The sequence below is a fragment of the Sinocyclocheilus grahami genome, unplaced genomic scaffold, assembly GCF_001515645.1.
Source record: "Sinocyclocheilus grahami isolate Dianchi unplaced genomic scaffold, SAMN03320097.WGS_v1.1 scaffold34.1, whole genome shotgun sequence".
In the NCBI taxonomy this organism is placed as follows: Eukaryota; Metazoa; Chordata; class Actinopteri; order Cypriniformes; family Cyprinidae; genus Sinocyclocheilus; species Sinocyclocheilus grahami.
The window spans coordinates 1,417,418-1,440,006 of NW_015505213.1; the positions used below are offsets into that span (position 1 = coordinate 1,417,418).

The window sequence follows — 22,589 nt, forward strand, 5'->3', positions numbered from 1 at the left end:
TAAGAGTACGATGTAACAGCCGTTTCAACATTTGTATTACTTTCAACATTTGAAGTTGCCGTATTTCTCACAGCGAGTATTATGGCGGACACCCAAATCCACTATAATTTAAGAATAATACTGTTTTTGTGTCATGGAATGTAGCTTTAAAGTGCCCCTATTATGCCATTTTTACGGTTCCTAATATTGTTTTGGGAGTCTCCTACAATAGGATTACATGAATGCAAGGTCAAAAAACGCTTTAGTTTTCTCAAAATATGCACCTTATTTTCCAGCGATTCTCAAACTATTCGTTCGAAGCAGTTCAAAGATTCAGTCTCTCTAAACCCCTCCTTTCCGTGAGCCTGCTCTGCTATGATTGGTCAGATGGCCTAGTCTGTTGTGATTGGTCAACGCCGGCGTACAGCGAGTGCCGGAGACGATACGCCTATTTCAATAGTTCTGTATTTTGAACGCTCTATAGAAAATATAAAGATCTATAATTTATCATACTTGCAGGTTGTGATTCAGTGGATCAGCTGGTCCAAATAAACAGGATACTGATCCATCTTTCAATATCAAGTGTTTTGTGAATCCCGCGTTGAACTCCCCGAGATTAGAGAAGCAGTCGTCAGTAGAATAATGTGTTTGTGGTCGGGGTCAAGTTGTTTGCAGCCGGCCAACGTAGAACATAGGCGCGCATTATGCGAAAGTGTTACCCCGTGATGTGTAGCCGTCACGGAAGTGGGATTCGAATTACTAACGACTCGTTTCAGCTGTTCAGAGTCGATTCTTTATTTTGGGAGACAATAACTTTATTTATCGTGCATTTTCAGTTTTACAACTTTGCAGATCGTTTACATTCACATACAACTACATTACACACTGCATGAAAGGCAATATTGGAAATGGCATAATAGGGGCACTTTAAGACATATTTAGGCAAGAATGTACTTGTTTGTGACTTCAAATATGTGGTTTGTTAATAAAGATAACGTCTATTTGAACATTTGCTTCAAGGTTTTCAGAGATGTGAGCTCCAGGACATCAGCGGCCTTTCAGCGCTCACGAACCCGCCGAGAGTGCCTCACCTCGGCCAGATCTTTAGATGTCTCTATAGTGGTTAAACATGAGATATATTTTGTTTTGGGTAAATCTAACAGGCAGTCTTTGGTCTCAATAATCTATTATTTATTCCAGAGCAAATAGTTTTGGCTGAGGGCAAAATCTCATCACGTTATAATAACTTCAATGCTGTATATCAGAGCGCTGTCTTTGTACTTTTGACTGAATTGTCAGCAACTTTTATGATGTCTGTTGTTGTTGTTTATTAAATATTATTATTCAATAAATAATATTTTATATAAATAATAGTAGTATTTAATATTAGGAAACAGTGTGTGTGTTCGTAATGGTGATATTAGTTACATTGTTACATGACAAGAGACTGTTTTATGAGTCAGCAGTAAAGACTTATATTGAAAAAGACTGAAACGGAAGTTATTTTTACTTTTAACAACAGCTTGTAAGATGCAACCAACAAATGCACTGAGCAGCGCTGTTAACAGATGAAAGGATAGTACGACAAAGAGACTATCGCTTTCCTCAGCGGACATTCAAACTAATGTTTTACTGTGAATATGAGACTGAGCTGAAGAATGAATGCTGTATCAGATGCAGGTAATCACGATCGCTCAGTCAGTCTCTCTCTCATAATGCTCTACTACACATAATACACTGTTTTTAAAACAGTAATACAATAAGCTTTTAATGAAGCAACTCAACGTTCCTTAGTTACTAGTTCTAAAGTGATGTTTTGGAATCAGTAATGGTGGCTTGGGCTCAGCTGTTAAACTGTCAACTTTAGATTTGAATCCATGCCGGAAAAGAGGACTTTTAAAGACACTTTGTTGTTGTTCCTAATTCATTTACACACTCCTGTCATTGAGCTGTTGTATAAATGCAATATCACACGAGTAGACGTGAGATATGGCTGTATATCGTAGACGTGCCTAAGGCCGAATCACAGTCGTGCCGATATACATTATCTCACGTCTACTCGTGTGATATTGCTCATATATCAATTAAAATTTCTAAACATGTTTTCGTACATTACTCATGGTGTGAGCATTTACATATTTAAGCTGATCAGAAGTTATGAATCTATAATAATAAATACAAATGACAAAGCCACATTTTGGTCAAGTAGTTTATTTTCATTGAGTTTCACTTGCACCATTGTGTCGTTTCTAAGCTAGTAAACAGAAAATTGCGCTCCATTTCGGATCCGTTTTCCACTTCAGTCATGGCAACAGATGGCAGTTCATAACACAGCAAGCATTCACCATTCCAATTCGTTTTTTAACTGTATAATAGGCTATACATTTTAACATCTACCGCCACTATTTCCTAGTCTCTAGCTCCCGTATCCTAAATTCCCAGAATGCATTGCACTGTGACGACACATTCCAGAGCCCTATACAGCGTTTTGACATGTCTACAGCAATTCAAACGATATTTAAAATATTTCTTAATAGTACTAGCAAGTCTGCTATGACAAAGTGTGTTTATTTTATCATTCACACCAAATAACATTTGTATGAAGTCCTCTTTTCATTTAAATTATCTTTGAGTTTTGTAACAATAGTGAACTGTCATTTTAAGTGTCACTATGAAGAGGAAATGACATCTTTGCAATCTCAAGATGTCTTTATGATTTTTTGAAACGGGCTCATCACATAATACAGACATGAAAAACATTTTTTTTTCTCCTGATATTTCTAGAGAAGTCACACTTAAGTCTTTGAATGCCAATGACAAGGCTATAACCATAGCGCCATTTTGGTTTGAAAATGTCCCACCCCATTACATTCCCCCGTCACTTGAAATCCCTGATATTTTTTGTTAATTTAGCTTGGGATGACAATGTGATTCATTACTTTTACATTGCATAGCAGACCTTTCTCGTCGGACAGAATTGCAGAAATGTTCTTAAAAAAAATACCTTTTTAACATGGAGGCGACACCCTTTCACAGAACGCCTAGTTAATGTCTTCGTATTATGAATGAAGGCATGAACAGTAAATGATCCATTTGAGACACTCACTTGAGCACTGCCATCGTGTGGTCATTGATCATAATAGCAACAAGAGACACGAGAATCATAAAACATATCGTCTTTCATGCATCATTTGTAGTTTCATATATCTAAGCTTGCTCACACACATACACACTCGCCATTCTGTCTCCCAACGACTGTTAGATTAGGTTCCACAAGTTACCTCAGGCCACAGAGTGCATTGGTATCGGTACAACACACACACACTACTTGTTGGCGGTGATTGTTTTTGACAGCTCAGAGGCGTAGGAGAGAGCCGGACTGAGGTTGTGACAGCCTCTCTGCTGTCGGATCTTGTGGCAGCATTGATTGCTGGGTAATGGGTGCGGCTCACAGCCATCGACCGGCTGCTGGGCTTCATCCGCCTACAACTCCCTTTGGGCCGAAGGAGGCAGACAGACAGACTTTCCTTTCCTGCTCGTGTCAGATTGTGCTAAGAGAAACAAGGTGACGAGAAAGGATGTATCTCAGTCCTAGAGCTAATCAACAGAGTGCTGGGTACTTCTAAATCTGTGCAAGAATTGATATTTTTGACAAGTGACAAGACTTTCAAACTTGGAAGGTTAAAGGGATAGTTCACCCAAAAATGAAAATTCTGTCATTAATTACTCACCCACATGTCGTTTCAAACCCGTAAGACCTTTGGTTCATCTTCGGAACACAAATTAAGATATTTTTGATAGAATCTGAGAGCTGTCTGACCCTGCATAGACACCAAAACAACGGAAATGTTCCAGAGTCCAGAAACGTAGCAAGGAGGTGGGTAAAATAATCCATGTGACATCAGGGGTTCAACCGTAACTTTACGAAGCTACAAGAATACTTTTGCACACTGGATCGGTTTCCTATGTTGTTGTGATTTGAGCTGAACGGAAACAGCGTATCCGTGTGACGCAGCTGACACAGAACAGCATACACTGTTTACGTCCAACTGATACTTTCCAAAATGGCGCTACAGGGTGATGCGGAGGAGATGAATTGTCGAATAAAGTTTTTTTTTTCTTTTGCGCACAAAAAGTATTCTCGTAGCTTCGTAAAATTACGGTTGAACCCCTGATGTCACATGGATTATTTTACAGATCTCCTTGCTATGCTTCTGGACTTGGGAACATTTCAGTTGCGTTGCTGTCTATGCAGGGTCAGACAGCTCTCAGATTCCATCATAAATATCTTAATTTGTGTTCCGAAGATGAACGAAGGTCTTACGGGTTTGAAACGACATGAGGGTGAGTAATTAATGACAGAATTTTCATTTTTGGGTGAACTAACCCTTTAAGGATATTTGCAGGGAGGAACACTGTAGCAAAGTGAAGGACATTTTTTTTGACAAATTTGTTGAAAAGATTGTGAGAAGTTGACATTTAGTAGCTGTAGTATTTTTGTCTCTTTGTCCAGTAAAAATATCTAAAAACAATATATATATATATAATGTATGTATACACACACACACGTTTTTAGATATTTTTACTGCACAAAGAGACAAAAATACTTCTGATGCACCAATATTAAAAATTCTGAGCAATATAGAATAAGCCAGTAATCATTTATTATAATAAATAGCCAAGATTTTATATTCTATATCCTTTTGTCTGGATAAAAATAGACTAAAAACTGAAATCATTCATTTTTATCCATCATTCTAAAGTCAATTTAGCATTAATGCATAATGTACTAATGTACAGAATCAAAATGAATATTAAGTTTGAGATTTACTAAATATTAAATTATTAGTGTTTTAAAGATCAACTTTAAGTGACCTTTAGACGATGGCAAAGGTAATCTAAAAGCAAAAAATATTGCAAATTAGCATGCACAATTAAATATTTAATATCAATTGATAACCATATGGTACCAATATATTGTGCATCCCTATAATACCAATTAAGGAAATGAATTTTGGTAACACTTTACTATAATTTTCATTTGTTAACATTATTTAATGCATTAAAATCAAATGGATAAAACTTTTGATTTTAAAAAGATATTAGTAAATGTTGAGATTAACAATGATTAAGAGGTATAATAAATGCTGTAGAAGTATAGTTCATTGTTACTTCATGTTGACTAAAGTAAGTAACTAATGAAACTTTATTGTAAAGCGTTACCTGATTTTTTGCAGCGGTAGTCAAAGTCATACACGATGCATCAATTCACATGATATAAATTATTTATTTACATTACATCAAATAAAAACAAACAAAAAACATCACAAGTATATTTACCTATTGGAAATATATAATAGATTACAAAGAGAGCCCTGGAGAGCTCATTTCTTCGATGGTGTCATTGACAACAAATACAAGGCAACATGTGGCACACCTCTCCAGTCATCCATCTATCATCCATCCATCCATCCATCCATCCATCTATCCACAAGCACTTCTCTCTTCCAGATTGTTGCAACCCCAGGGAAGGGCTGTTTTTGGCTGTACGCTCTGACGAAACAGACTGCCTGTTCTCTTTCCCACTGAGTCTGACTCCAGCCTGCAGGCCAGGTGGAAAAACCACTGCAGGCCCGTCCCGTGAGGCTGTCCCCTGTTTGCGTCCTACGGGAATCCAGGGACGATAAGGTTTGCACACTGCCAGGAGTCCCGCCTCAGTTCTTACACACACCCAGCAACACCTGTCTGGAGGGGTGTGTGTTCCCACAATTCCCTGGGGCCTTTTTCTCTGCTGTCTTTAGCACATGTCACACTAAGTTTAAGGGCTCGTCAGATGAGTCTGGTGGAGGCCCGCAGGGTGTTTGCCGAGTTGAAGTGTGGAACGTTTTGTTTCTGCCGTGCTATCCGATTCTCACGTGGACACCTTCTGGAAACACACAAAGAAGGAAGTTTATAGTCCTCATTCTTTGATTTAATAGGGCTTGCCAATTAATTAATCGCAATATGTTTTAGTCTCTTATGATCCAGTCTCAAGAGTGCCTCAGTTTGCAGTAAATGCTGCTCAACATGATTTCATGTCTGCATGTACTTTAAGGTGTAAACTATAATTGATATTAATATATATTGTAATATAATTATTTTCAGGGCAATATTACAATAGTAATAATAATTCTTTATTACATTATATAATTTTTATTTAATAATAACAATAACAATAATAATAACCATCTGTTGTCAACAAAGGAGATGATTAAAGGTTTAAAACATGAAATCATTAAATATTAGTAATATTTACTAATTAGCAATAGTAATATTTCTTATTTTGTTTATTTCTATTTAGTAATAATTTATTATTATTATTATTACTGTCTGTTGTCAATTGAAGAGTGGCTTTAATGTGTACATGTAAACATTACCAACATAATAATAATAATAATAATTGAATATTAACAAACAAGCACCACAAACCAGGAGCTTTTATTTTTATTCTTAACAGAAAAAAAAATTATATTAGATTGTAGACTAGGGCTGTCATGCAATCAAAAAATATGCAATCAAGTTACCAAATAAACTACATGTATATATTGTGCATGTACATGTATCAATATTTTCTGAAAAATCCCCTAAAGCTATAAAGTTACTGACGGGAATGTATTGACTTTAGAAGTCAAATACATTGAAGTAGACGCTACTGATTTATGACCAGACCAAATTTGTTCCTTTTTTAATTAGTTCCATCTTCTTGCTTACAAATATCAGGTTTTACACAGTGAACACAGTAAACAAATCACCTACCAAGTTTTACAGCGTTACATTAACAAAACTTTAGGAGTCAATACAATGTTGTTTTTTTCTATCATTAAAAAGCCTGTCACTAACCTACAGTCAAAATAGTGATCCATTTTGCAATTGCATTTTTGTCAATATTATTGATTTATGTTCCTTATTACAGCATTTACATAGGGTTCAGTGGGCACGATTAAATGCATTCCATTTTTAACAGGATGTTTTTTATATAATTAATTTCACTACATTAATGCATTAAACTGACAGCTCTAATCATAATGTATAAAATGCACAGAAAGAGGGAGATGGAGAGAGACGAATGGAGATCAGATAGCGACAGACAGACACTTGCTGTGGTTTAAATTGTTTCATTAACAGCTTCTCTCTCTTCCCTAGTAGCTCGGCTGGGGAAACCTTCCACCACAGGGAATCTTTATTATATTTTACTCGTCGCTATATTAAATGTCATGTTTTGCATAGGGCAGAGTGTGCCCCTGGCTCTTAAATCGGCTCGGAGGCAGCAGGGTGCGCGGGGGACACTGATTCCTGACCAGACCAAAGCTGTTCCTGTTTTAATTAGTTCCATCCTCTCGCTCGCTCGCAAACATCAAGTTTTACACAGTGAAGAGAACCTTTAACTCACTGCCTGAACGGGTTGAGAAAACTAATCACGACCAAGTCTTAAAGCAGTAGATTCACAGCCTCAAATGAACTTTTTGCCATGACAGCCAATGGTGGGTGAATTAAGGAAATTGACAGCCATAAATATTCACAAGTTTTGTGCATTACTTTTTACTAAAAACTCTTTTTTTTCTTTCTTTTTGCTGTTTTTTTACTCGTGACAGCCTGAACCAGTTTCTCTTGCTGAAAGATCAAAAGTTTGAGGTTGTTAAGATTTCTGAAAGCAGTGACCCTGTCTATGAAATCCCAGCTAAAGTCATTTTTTCATAATTCACTGTTTTTTACATAAAATTATTCTACATAATCTAAGGATCATTCTGTGAAAATATAACCTTGATATCTTTAATATTAACTGAGTAAGGAATGTCAAAGATTTGCTGAATTACGGGCTCAGAAAATCACGTTTTTGAAAAATTCCAATGTAAAGACAAGCTTATTGTTAAACTGCAGCACATTTGAACCATAATAATACAGATTATGGCCTATATACCATATGAAAGCTGAGATTCATCCTTTTTTTCAGTGATATATAATACACTTATTGGAGAATTCTTAAAGTTGTGTAAAATAGGTCTATTTATTATGATGCGCATGTGAAATATAATTACAATTCAAAATAACTGTTTTCTAAAATAATACATTTTAAAATGTAATGTATTCCTGTGATGGCAAAGCTGAATTTAACATTTATTACTTCAGTCTTCATTGTCACATGATCCTTCAGAAATCATTCTATGTCGGTTGTGCTCCTTAATATTATTATTTTTATTATTTTTTGGAAACAGTGATGCATTTTTCTGGATTCTTTGATAAACAGAAAGTTCAAAAGAACGTTATTTATTTGAAATAGATTTTTTTGTAACATTTTAAAGGCCTTTTTTATGGAAGCCCGTTTCTGCCACTGAATAAAAAATAAAAGAGGTAATTGCGACTTTTATCTCACAATTCTGACTTTTTTCTCAGAATTGTGAGATATAAACTCGCAATTCTGAGAAATAAAGTCAGAACTGCGAGATATAAACTCACAATTCTGACTTTTTTTCTCGCAGTTGCGAGTTTATATCACGCAATTCTGACTTTTTTCTCAGAATTGTGAGATATAAACTCGCAATTCTGAGAAATAAAGTCAGAACTGCGAGATATAAACTCACAATTCTGACTTTTTTTCTCGCAGTTGCGAGTTTATATCACGCAATTCTGACTTTTTTCTCAGAATTGTGAGATATAAACTCGCAATTCTGAGAACATATCAGTCTTATCCCCCCCTTAAAAATTTGACTTTAACTCGCAATTGCGAGTTTATATCACGCGATTCTGACTTTATAACTCGCAATTGCGAGAATCCGCCACTGAATAAATTTTTTTAAAAAAGGTTTACTTTTTTTCACAGAATTGCGAGATATAAACTCGCAATTGCGAGAATAAAAGTCAGAATTGCAAGTTTTTATCTCGCAATTGTGACTATATCTCACAATTCTGACTTTATAGCTCGCAATTGTGAGTTTATATCACGCAATTCTGTGAAAAAAAGTAAACCTTTTTTAAAAATGTTTATTCAGTGGTGGAAACGGACTTCCATACTTTTTAGATCAAGCACAATAACTAACAAGATAGCTATATTAGCATTCACATTAACTGACGATAATGTTCTGTTTATTGTAAGTGCAGTTTTCAGCTTTAAATACTCAGGCACTTTAAGGACTGTTGGATTCTGATTGGCTGTCATTCATCAGCTGGAAAACAAAAGTTCCAGCCATGTGATTCCAACAATATTATGTCATTATGATTGCAGTTGTATAAATTACACTAACTGCAAACATTAAAATGTATAAAAGTACATACCTTTTTATAAAAGGAAAGTATAAAAAATGTCATTGTCACATTGTATTGCTGACAGACAGAGAAATACCGATCTAGTATTTTATGCATAGTCTAGTATTTATAATATAGCCTTTAATCAAAATGCACCACATTCATGTAGTGTAACCATCGAGTAGTTTTTTTTAATAATGAATTATTAATTACTAATATCACTAAGGAGGGTCTGCAGGGGTCCTCTCTGTGAAATCATTTCCTGTTCGTCTTTTTATCTTTCATAAAACCCGCACTCTCAATGAATGGGACATCAGCCGATCAAAACCCCAGCCCCAATATTCTAATTACTCTTTAAATAATTTTTGCACCAAAATGTTTTTTTTGTCATTTTCATGGACTTATGTTCAAGTGTTGCATTTTTCGAATAAGTTTGGTTTTAGTTATTTGACACTGTAATAATGGGGTGTGGCTTATGATTGTGAGCTTGTGATTGGCTCTGCGGGAGTTTGTGTTGGACTTTGATACTGTGGCTTCACCTTACAATCACTACTGCACAGACTTTGGCTCCAAATGACGGCATCAGTGCAAAATTGGAAACTGAGATTTATACACCTGAAAGCTGAATTAATAAACTTTCCATTGAATATGGTTTGTTAGGATAGGACAATATTTGGCAGAGATACAAATATATAGTTCAGTCATGAAACTCTAGATGGCGCAGGCTGACAGGTTGTTAATGTAACTGATGATATTCAGAGAGTTAAACGACTTGGCACAAGGTGATTGATGAGTGATGAGCTTACAGCCTTGCATTTATGTGGCTGGCTAGCATTCACTTAAGATTCCTGCAGCGTGCTTTCAGAGTTTTTCTGAAACCCTCCACCTCCCTATCTCCACTTATATAGACCACTTATATAGATCTGCTAAGGGTTATTTTATATGCTATTTGTGCAGCAGCAGTATGTCTTAAATACTCACGGCACCGAATGTATTGGCAGTAGCAAGTTCCTGTACTTGCTTGCAGCAGCAGCAATAACCAACAGCAGCAGCAATTCAGCAACAGCAGCAGCATAGCAGATCTATTCCGTCAAGACCAAATACATTAACATTGTCATATCCATCACCATGCTAAAATCTTTAGAGAGTTGTCATGATTGAACTATTTGAAAATCTGGAATCTGAGGTTGCAAATTTTTTTAAATATTTAGAAAAACGCCTTTAAAGTTGTCCAAATGAAGTTTTTAGCAATGCATATTTCTAATCAAAAATGAAGGTAGGAAATTTACAAAATATCTTCATGGAACATGATCTTTACTTAATATCCTAATGATTTTTGGCATAAAAGAAAATTGGATAATTTTGACCCATACAATGTATTGTTGGCTATTGCTACAAATATACCTGTGCAACTTTTGTGGTCCAGGGTCACATTTTGGCTTCAATTTCCTACAGTGGAAGGAAATAGGTGCACATTGTCTGTCTTTTTTGCACATATGACTGGCACACCAAATTATGCCACTGTTTGTTTTGTTTCATTATTTTACTAAGGGTTTGTTCTTCTTAATGATATTGCAACAGTTGTATCACCCTCCCATTTTTGATGTCCAGTTAGCCCAATTGTACACTCTCTGAAACTACAATGGTGAAAGTTATTCCAAAAAAAGCTGGATGTTAAATCCCTGCAAAACATTTTCACTGCATTGTTGTGTCTGTTCGGCAAATCTTTCGCCATCTTTAATCAATAAACCCTCTCCTTTAGAATCCTACAGGGCTACTTTTGGAGAGTTATATTAAATGGATTGTAGTCGAAGCCCATTTGTGCTGATTATACAAAAGTGAGGTGGCAATTTCCCCCTTGGGAGCAAACACTGAGGGCAACAGAGCCATTATGACAACATGGTCCATTCCACCGCCCCGCGCGTCCCTGGGAGCCTCGTTACGGGACAAAGCAACAATCAAAACAACCGTAACACATTAGAGGCCTCAGAAAGCCTGCTTGCAGGTGGAGCGCGGAGGAAAAAAACGAACGAGCCGTACTGAGCGTCGTAAACTTTTAAAAGGTCAAAGAGTCTGAATGATCGCTCATTAGAGAGAGCTTGATGTTCTTTCCTCGCTCTTTGTATTTTCACTCTCTAAACCATTACTTTTGCTACCACCCTAGCTCTTACACTCTGCATGCAATGTGGCGTCAGAGAATCATTACAATCACCTAATCATTACGCTGGCTCTGCGCCCTTGCAGGAGTGTGTTTGATTAAACATGTGCTTCAGTCTGAGCATCTTTGATTAGCTAGACAGAAAGACAGAGGGCGAAAGATGCCGACAGACAGGAGAGAGAGAGTGCGAGACAGTGAAAGACAGGACTTGAGACAATTAAAGGGGGAAAAAGCAAGCGGAGACAGATAAGAGAAAGACGTTCCTAAGTCACTGCTGCAGTTAGAAAGTGTGTTGCTATAGAAACCAGTTGCGGGCTGTAAGGTGAAGGAGGGCACTGCGGTGAACACTGTACACTTACTTCATGTAAGAGCTAAAGACACCTTTTACTTCATGACTATGCATGCGTGTGGGTCAGGTTTCATTATATGATCGTTATTCATAATTGTTAGTTAGTTCTCTGGATATTGCAATCAGAGTTGTTCTGATTTACAGAAATTTCATTTATAAACTTGTGTGTCTGCAACTGCATGCCATAAAATTTATGTATGTAGGCTTCATATTTAGCGGAGAACTGCTACTGAATTAATTTGCTGCTTTATGCATCAGACAATCAAGGAAATCACACTGTCCTTCTCAGCCACAGGAAAAACAAAACTGTTGAATTTTGAATAAATTATATAGAGGAACTGTGCAATGCGACAGTACTCAAACACTCCCATTATAATCAGCAAAGCTGTGACCGCAGCTCTTCATGTGTGTGTGTTTCTGTATAAACGCAGTTCGTACATTATATAGTCACCACAAAAGTACTTGGACACTTAAAGTCTCACTTAAAATGATTAATGCAAATAAGGATGTTTTTACTTAAGTGGCAAGATACTATTGTAGTAACTGTGTATTACATATAATAAAAAAGGATAGTTTGTCCAAAATAATTTAAATATGACCATACCATTGAAAAGATAAAATGTAATTTATTCCTGTGATGCAAAGCTGAATTTTCAGCATCCCCTCCAGTCTTCAGTGTCACATGATCCTTCAGAAATCATTCTAATATGCTGAATTGGTGCTCAAAAACATATTTTTAGGATTCTTTAATGGATTGAAAGTTAAAAAGTACAGTATTTTAAATAGAAATCTTCTGTAATGTTAGAAATGTCTTTATTATCAATTATGATCCATTTAAAACATCATTAAAGACTAAAAAGTATAAATTTCTTACAAACAAACAAGCAAAAAATAAAACAAGCTGACTCAGACTTTTGAATGTGTTCTTTTTTTCTATGAAAAATAAAGTAGAGTTAACTGGTAGAATGTCCAGGCTGTTTGGTTCTATATAATAATAGATAATAAATATGGCTATCCATGTCAAAAAGATAAAAGTTACATCTTGCAAAATAATTTGACAAAGAATTAAAGTTTTATGAGAGAATAAAGAAATAAATAGTACATCAAAAAAGAATTTTATTTAAAAAATAATTAAACTTTAATTAAATAAATAAAAGATTATTGAATAGGTAACACATTTTTAAATACAATTCAGTTTATTTGTTAGTTTTCACAAAAAAAAAAAGAAAAAAAGAAAAGAAAACCTCAAAAACCTATTTTATGAGGATCACAAAAACAAGGAAATAATAATAATAATGCGTGTCCTCTTGGGGCTTCCATATGTTCTGCCATGATTCCTGTCAACTTGAAATCTCTGTGCTGTTTGCGAATTAATACTCTTGTGAAATAACAAATAAAAATAAAATTTTACAGATCTGTTTCAAACTGAAAAAACTACGCACATGTGGATAGACTCCTGTTTAAACACTGTCTGTTCATTTAGCTTTAACATTCCTGACTTATTCCCATAACTTTTGGATTTTGTTTTCAGCTGCACAGTGATTGTCATCAGAAGCATGTGACTGTGCATGCGTGAAACCTTTGCCACATGTCTGAGTGATTTGTGTGTTTACACTCACCGTGTGATGCAAAGCACTACGAGGCAGATAATGGCCACTTGCAGAGCCCCAATGATGGATGCGATTAGAACGTAACGCAGCTTTACCGAACCAGGTACCACGTACATCACGTTATAGTCCTTCCTGTCACACTGCGGACCAATGAAGCCCGAATGACAACTGAAAAACACACACGGGCGAGAAAAAACAGTGTTAGATTTTAAAGCAAAGGAAAGATGGGGAGACCATAATCAATAACTACTTTCAGCAGGTGATGATAGAGAGCAGTGTGAATAATCACAAGGCAGTAGGATGTTGATGCCATTCCAAAAAATTTAATTTTTTTATAAAAAAATGTTGATGCCACTGTTTGTGGATAATTAATAGGCAGTCAGTGTTTATAGGTGCAAAAAAACAGTGGAAGTGTGTGTGTGTGTGTGGGAGTGAGTGTGCAGCGGGGAGCTGGTGCACACTGGGAAAAACATAGTCTTGTTTAATTAGAGCCTCGACCTCTCAGAGGAGGCGGTTAAAGGGACACCTGCCAGCCGACACACACACACACACACACACATGCACAGCTGGTAGGAATGAGTCATCTTTCAGAGGGAGGCACACACACACACAATTTCTCTTCTTCTCTTTCCTTCACACTTTTTCTTGCACGTCTTTCATCACTTCTCATCTTCTCCCATTTCTCGTTCTCTCCCCTGCTTTTGTCTTCTCAGTGCTTCTCTAAAATCAATCTCACACTGTCCTTTAAAGAGTCTGTGGGCGTGTGGGTGAGGGAGAAGGAAGAGTTTGATATGTTGTCTGTGTCGTGTGGTGCGGTTACCTGCAGGTGGGGGGCGAGAGGTTGCTAGGATACTCGCACTCTCCATGGACACAGTAGTTCTTGTAACGCTCCGGACACGGGATGTAAAGACCCCATGGTACCTCGCTCACCTGGTCTCTCTCCTCTAAACACACCCCGAACAAGAGAGAGAGAGGGGGAGACTGTAATTCTACATTCCACAAATTTATGTTGTCAGATTAGTCATTGTGAAGGGTCAGTTTGTGATGAAATCATGAAAGTGGCATAAAATAGTGTACAAAGTGTCATAACGTAAAAAAAAAAATCCACAGAACCACTGCAAACATCACGAGTGGTTTGCACAGTGGTAAATTAAGGTATTTGTTTGCAGTCTATCAGCCAATTTGGCAAGTGACTTGCTCGAATTATATTCTAACAACAACTCGCTCTTGTCGAAGCAACACATTTGATTATGTTTTTGAGAAATAACTTTTTGCTTCAAGGGGTCATAAAACAAGAGACTCAAAAAGTTCTTGATATTTACATTTAAGAGGTTTCTCTGCAATAAAAACATACTGCCCCAGTTCAACATGTGAATTATTATTTTCTACACTTCTAAAATGCCAGGATTTGAAATCTGGAGAATTGTGACATCACAATCTCCCCACGACACGTCCCGTAACATGCGTCATCGTCGTATGTAATCAAGATTTGTTCTGAACAAGTCATGTCTCTCTCCATTAATCACAAGTGTTACAGTGCTGTTAGGTAAAGACCTTTTTTGGCACAAAAAGCTTTGCAAACTTTATAAACTAACCTTAAGAAACATAATCTGAAATAGGGTTTAAATTCATTTAAATTAGAGTACTCGATTATAAAACAAATCCCCAGACGGCATTTTACCCATGTCAATTAAGTGCGTTCCATCTCACCAGATGTGAGAATCCATGAAAAGCATCATTAGACCGTTTTCTAAGGCTGCGATCAAATTAAATAAATAAATGCAAGTTATTTATAGGTTACGTGTATCTCAGAGTGTCTCCGTTCACAGTAAATGCTGCTCCACACAAACTGTTCTCATTTACATGCGCGAACCATCTCAAACTCCATCATTTCATACTGGATATTAAAATATTCACCTGGGAATGCAATCTGCACCATTTCATCAGATCCATAAGGTAAAACATATATAAACCTATGCTAATACAGGAGAATACATCATTATCTTTCTAAATATGCTAACTGTTCATCGCTATTTCAAAATAAATGTTTTAACCCTCGGTCTGAGTTTGCATGTTTTGATGTCCAGCATTTATATCATAAAGAATTGGCCAAATACAGTATTAAAGATAAATTTCAAATCATTTTACAGTCTATCGTTTGCTTAAGTCTGTTTTTATTACCACCAAAAATGATCAAATTACTCAATTAATCATTAGAATAATCAACCGATTACTCGATTGACAAAATAATCATTAGTGACAGTAATTGCATTTCATGACTATCATGACCTGTCATCAGTGTAATGTGTAAGGGCTCAGCTCACAGTTGTTCTTTGTCGCAAATGGTTTACTGTTGTTTATGCATCAGTGAATCAAGCCAGTGATAAACAATCAACTTCACACTGTTATTAGTAGTGTGAAAACCATCTGTTATCTATATTGTGATTATTTGAGCGATCAAAGTTAGTCCTCTTTGTAATCACTGGAGCAGTCAATTTTGTGCAGCAGCAGTATGTCTTAAATACTCACGGCACCGAATGTATTGGCAGTAGCAAGTTCCTGTACTTGCTTGCAGCAGCAGCAATAACCAACAGCAGCAGCAATTCAGCAACAGCAGCAGCATAGCAGATCTATTCCGTCAAGACCAAATACATTAACATTGTCATATCCATCACCATGCTAAAATCTTTAGAGAGTTGTCATGATTGAACTATTTGAAAATCTGGAATCTGAGGTTGCAAATTTTTTTAAATATTTAGAAAAACGCCTTTAAAGTTGTCCAAATGAAGTTTTTAGCAATGCATATTTCTAATCAAAAATGAAGGTAGGAAATTTACAAAATATCTTCATGGAACATGATCTTTACTTAATATCCTAATGATTTTTGGCATAAAAGAAAATTGGATAATTTTGACCCATACAATGTATTGTTGGCTATTGCTACAAATATACCTGTGCAACTTTTGTGGTCCAGGGTCACATTTTGGCTTCAATTTCCTACAGTGGAAGGAAATAGGTGCACATTGTCTGTCTTTTTTGCACATATGACTGGCACACCAAATTATGCCACTGTTTGTTTTGTTTCATTATTTTACTAAGGGTTTGTTCTTCTTAATGATATTGCAACAGTTGTATCACCCTCCCATTTTTGATGTCCAGTTAGCCCAATTGTACACTCTCTGAAACTACAATGGTGAAAGTTATTCCAAAAAAAGCTGGATGTTAAATCCCTGCAAAACATTTTCACTGCATTGTTGTGTCTGTTCGGCAAATCTTTCGCCATCTTTAATCAATAAACCCTCTCCTTTAGAATCCTACAGGGCTACTTTTGGAGAGTTATATTAAATGGATTGTAGTCGAAGCCCATTTGTGCTGATTATACAAAAGTGAGGTGGCAATTTCCCCCTTGGGAGCAAACACTGAGGGCAACAGAGCCATTATGACAACATGGTCCATTCCACCGCCCCGCGCGTCCCTGGGAGCCTCGTTACGGGACAAAGCAACAATCAAAACAACCGTAACACATTAGAGGCCTCAGAAAGCCTGCTTGCAGGTGGAGCGCGGAGGAAAAAAACGAACGAGCCGTACTGAGCGTCGTAAACTTTTAAAAGGTCAAAGAGTCTGAATGATCGCTCATTAGAGAGAGCTTGATGTTCTTTCCTCGCTCTTTGTATTTTCACTCTCTAAACCATTACTTTTGCTACCACCCTAGCTCTTACACTCTGCATGCAATGTGGCGTCAGAGAATCATTACAATCACCTAATCATTACGCTGGCTCTGCGCCCTTGCAGGAGTGTGTTTGATTAAACATGTGCTTCAGTCTGAGCATCTTTGATTAGCTAGACAGAAAGACAGAGGGCGAAAGATGCCGACAGACAGGAGAGAGAGAGTGCGAGACAGTGAAAGACAGGACTTGAGACAATTAAAGGGGGAAAAAGCAAGCGGAGACAGATAAGAGAAAGACGTTCCTAAGTCACTGCTGCAGTTAGAAAGTGTGTTGCTATAGAAACCAGTTGCGGGCTGTAAGGTGAAGGAGGGCACTGCGGTGAACACTGTACACTTACTTCATGTAAGAGCTAAAGACACCTTTTACTTCATGACTATGCATGCGTGTGGGTCAGGTTTCATTATATGATCGTTATTCATAATTGTTAGTTAGTTCTCTGGATATTGCAATCAGAGTTGTTCTGATTTACAGAAATTTCATTTATAAACTTGTGTGTCTGCAACTGCATGCCATAAAATTTATGTATGTAGGCTTCATATTTAGCGGAGAACTGCTACTGAATTAATTTGCTGCTTTATGCATCAGACAATCAAGGAAATCACACTGTCCTTCTCAGCCACAGGAAAAACAAAACTGTTGAATTTTGAATAAATTATATAGAGGAACTGTGCAATGCGACAGTACTCAAACACTCCCATTATAATCAGCAAAGCTGTGACCGCAGCTCTTCATGTGTGTGTGTTTCTGTATAAACGCAGTTCGTACATTATATAGTCACCACAAAAGTACTTGGACACTTAAAGTCTCACTTAAAATGATTAATGCAAATAAGGATGTTTTTACTTAAGTGGCAAGATACTATTGTAGTAACTGTGTATTACATATAATAAAAAAGGATAGTTTGTCCAAAATAATTTAAATATGACCATACCATTGAAAAGATAAAATGTAATTTATTCCTGTGATGCAAAGCTGAATTTTCAGCATCCCCTCCAGTCTTCAGTGTCACATGATCCTTCAGAAATCATTCTAATATGCTGAATTGGTGCTCAAAAACATATTTTTAGGATTCTTTAATGGATTGAAAGTTAAAAAGTACAGTATTTTAAATAGAAATCTTCTGTAATGTTAGAAATGTCTTTATTATCAATTATGATCCATTTAAAACATCATTAAAGACTAAAAAGTATAAATTTCTTACAAACAAACAAGCAAAAAATAAAACAAGCTGACTCAGACTTTTGAATGTGTTCTTTTTTTCTATGAAAAATAAAGTAGAGTTAACTGGTAGAATGTCCAGGCTGTTTGGTTCTATATAATAATAGATAATAAATATGGCTATCCATGTCAAAAAGATAAAAGTTACATCTTGCAAAATAATTTGACAAAGAATTAAAGTTTTATGAGAGAATAAAGAAATAAATAGTACATCAAAAAAGAATTTTATTTAAAAAATAATTAAACTTTAATTAAATAAATAAAAGATTATTGAATAGGTAACACATTTTTAAATACAATTCAGTTTATTTGTTAGTTTTCACAAAAAAAAAAAGAAAAAAAGAAAAGAAAACCTCAAAAACCTATTTTATGAGGATCACAAAAACAAGGAAATAATAATAATAATGCGTGTCCTCTTGGGGCTTCCATATGTTCTGCCATGATTCCTGTCAACTTGAAATCTCTGTGCTGTTTGCGAATTAATACTCTTGTGAAATAACAAATAAAAATAAAATTTTACAGATCTGTTTCAAACTGAAAAAACTACGCACATGTGGATAGACTCCTGTTTAAACACTGTCTGTTCATTTAGCTTTAACATTCCTGACTTATTCCCATAACTTTTGGATTTTGTTTTCAGCTGCACAGTGATTGTCATCAGAAGCATGTGACTGTGCATGCGTGAAACCTTTGCCACATGTCTGAGTGATTTGTGTGTTTACACTCACCGTGTGATGCAAAGCACTACGAGGCAGATAATGGCCACTTGCAGAGCCCCAATGATGGATGCGATTAGAACGTAACGCAGCTTTACCGAACCAGGTACCACGTACATCACGTTATAGTCCTTCCTGTCACACTGCGGACCAATGAAGCCCGAATGACAACTGAAAAACACACACGGGCGAGAAAAAACAGTGTTAGATTTTAAAGCAAAGGAAAGATGGGGAGACCATAATCAATAACTACTTTCAGCAGGTGATGATAGAGAGCAGTGTGAATAATCACAAGGCAGTAGGATGTTGATGCCATTCCAAAAAATTTAATTTTTTTATAAAAAAATGTTGATGCCACTGTTTGTGGATAATTAATAGGCAGTCAGTGTTTATAGGTGCAAAAAAACAGTGGAAGTGTGTGTGTGTGTGTGGGAGTGAGTGTGCAGCGGGGAGCTGGTGCACACTGGGAAAAACATAGTCTTGTTTAATTAGAGCCTCGACCTCTCAGAGGAGGCGGTTAAAGGGACACCTGCCAGCCGACACACACACACACACACACATGCACAGCTGGTAGGAATGAGTCATCTTTCAGAGGGAGGCACACACACACACAATTTCTCTTCTTCTCTTTCCTTCACACTTTTTCTTGCACGTCTTTCATCACTTCTCATCTTCTCCCATTTCTCGTTCTCTCCCCTGCTTTTGTCTTCTCAGTGCTTCTCTAAAATCAATCTCACACTGTCCTTTAAAGAGTCTGTGGGCGTGTGGGTGAGGGAGAAGGAAGAGTTTGATATGTTGTCTGTGTCGTGTGGTGCGGTTACCTGCAGGTGGGGGGCGAGAGGTTGCTAGGATACTCGCACTCTCCATGGACACAGTAGTTCTTGTAACGCTCCGGACACGGGATGTAAAGACCCCATGGTACCTCGCTCACCTGGTCTCTCTCCTCTAAACACACCCCGAACAAGAGAGAGAGAGGGGGAGACTGTAATTCTACATTCCACAAATTTATGTTGTCAGATTAGTCATTGTGAAGGGTCAGTTTGTGATGAAATCATGAAAGTGGCATAAAATAGTGTACAAAGTGTCATAACGTAAAAAAAAAAATCCACAGAACCACTGCAAACATCACGAGTGGTTTGCACAGTGGTAAATTAAGGTATTTGTTTGCAGTCTATCAGCCAATTTGGCAAGTGACTTGCTCGAATTATATTCTAACAACAACTCGCTCTTGTCGAAGCAACACATTTGATTATGTTTTTGAGAAATAACTTTTTGCTTCAAGGGGTCATAAAACAAGAGACTCAAAAAGTTCTTGATATTTACATTTAAGAGGTTTCTCTGCAATAAAAACATACTGCCCCAGTTCAACATGTGAATTATTATTTTCTACACTTCTAAAATGCCAGGATTTGAAATCTGGAGAATTGTGACATCACAATCTCCCCACGACACGTCCCGTAACATGCGTCATCGTCGTATGTAATCAAGATTTGTTCTGAACAAGTCATGTCTCTCTCCATTAATCACAAGTGTTACAGTGCTGTTAGGTAAAGACCTTTTTTGGCACAAAAAGCTTTGCAAACTTTATAAACTAACCTTAAGAAACATAATCTGAAATAGGGTTTAAATTCATTTAAATTAGAGTACTCGATTATAAAACAAATCCCCAGACGGCATTTTACCCATGTCAATTAAGTGCGTTCCATCTCACCAGATGTGAGAATCCATGAAAAGCATCATTAGACCGTTTTCTAAGGCTGCGATCAAATTAAATAAATAAATGCAAGTTATTTATAGGTTACGTGTATCTCAGAGTGTCTCCGTTCACAGTAAATGCTGCTCCACACAAACTGTTCTCATTTACATGCGCGAACCATCTCAAACTCCATCATTTCATACTGGATATTAAAATATTCACCTGGGAATGCAATCTGCACCATTTCATCAGATCCATAAGGTAAAACATATATAAACCTATGCTAATACAGGAGAATACATCATTATCTTTCTAAATATGCTAACTGTTCATCGCTATTTCAAAATAAATGTTTTAACCCTCGGTCTGAGTTTGCATGTTTTGATGTCCAGCATTTATATCATAAAGAATTGGCCAAATACAGTATTAAAGATAAATTTCAAATCATTTTACAGTCTATCGTTTGCTTAAGTCTGTTTTTATTACCACCAAAAATGATCAAATTACTCAATTAATCATTAGAATAATCAACCGATTACTCGATTGACAAAATAATCATTAGTGACAGTAATTGCATTTCATGACTATCATGACCTGTCATCAGTGTAATGTGTAAGGGCTCAGCTCACAGTTGTTCTTTGTCGCAAATGGTTTACTGTTGTTTATGCATCAGTGAATCAAGCCAGTGATAAACAATCAACTTCACACTGTTATTAGTAGTGTGAAAACCATCTGTTATCTATATTGTGATTATTTGAGCGATCAAAGTTAGTCCTCTTTGTAATCACTGGAGCAGTCAATTCAAGATCAGTGCGAGTATATCAGTGATTTGCATTTTTGCCAAAACTTCCGACATGATGACACAGTTTACACTGCTGAACGAGTCTCTTATTCTTTACTTCCAAAGGACTGTTCGAATCAGAGGCTAAATTCAGGGTAGAAAATTACCATTTGAATCTAAATTATGACCGACAGACTATACAGGTGCATCTCAATAAATTAGAATGTCGTGGAAAAGTTCATTTATTTCAGTAATTCAACTCAAATTGTGAAACTTGTGTATTAAATAAATTCAATGCACACAGACTGAAATAGTTTAAGTCTTTGGTTCTTTTAATTGTGATGATTTTGGCTCACATTTAACAAAAACCCACCAATTCACTATCTCAATCAATTAGAATATAGTAACATGCCAATCAGCTAATCAACTCAAAACACCTACAAAGGCTTCCTGAGCCTTCAAAATGGTCTCTCAGTTTGGTTCACTAGGCTACACAATCATGGGGAAGACTGCTGATCTGACAGTTGTCCAGAAGACAATCATTGACACCCTTCACAAGGAGGGTAAACCACAAACATTCATTGCCAAAGAAGCTGGCTGTTCACAGAGTGCTGTATCCAAGCATGTTAACAGAAAGTTGAGTGGAAGGAAAAAGTGTGGAAGAAAAAGATGCACAACCAACCGAGAGAACCGCAGCCTTATGAGGATTGTCAAGCAAAATTGATTCAAGAATTTGAGTGAACTTCACAAGGAATGGACTGAGGCTGGGGTCAAGGCATCAAGAGCCACCACACACAGACATGTCAAGGAATTTGGCTACAGTTGTCGTATTCCTCGTTAAGCCACTCCTGAACCACAGACAACGTCAGAGGCATCTTACCTGGGCTAAGAAGAAGAAGAACTGGACTGTTGCCCAGTGGTCCAAAGTCCTCTTTTCAGATGAGAGCAAGTTTTGTATTTCATTTGGAAACCAAGGTCCTAGAGTCTGGAGGAAGGGTGGAGAAGCTCATAGCCCAAGTTGCTTGAAGTCCAGTGTTAAGTTTCCACAGTCTGTGATGATTTAGGGTGCAATGTC

The 22,589-nt window shown here is 36.7% G+C and overlaps 1 protein-coding gene across 1 annotated transcript in view; it reads right to left on the reverse strand.

Moving 5' to 3' along the window:
• Positions 1–5,345: 5,345 nt before the first annotated feature.
• The window catches only part of LOC107581412 (tomoregulin-2-like), a 72,457-nt gene continuing 55,213 nt past the window's right edge, over positions 5,346–22,589 (reverse strand). The window contains exons 9-14 of the mRNA XM_016266970.1: positions 19,859–19,982; positions 19,050–19,208; positions 17,708–17,736; positions 14,196–14,319; positions 13,385–13,543; positions 5,346–5,905 (exon numbers count right to left, since the gene is read on the reverse strand). Coding sequence (XP_016122456.1) covers positions 5,809–5,905; positions 13,385–13,543; positions 14,196–14,319; positions 17,708–17,736; positions 19,050–19,208; positions 19,859–19,982 — 692 coding nt within the window. The 3' untranslated portion in view covers positions 5,346–5,808. The remainder of the gene's footprint in view (positions 5,906–13,384; positions 13,544–14,195; positions 14,320–17,707; positions 17,737–19,049; positions 19,209–19,858; positions 19,983–22,589) is intronic.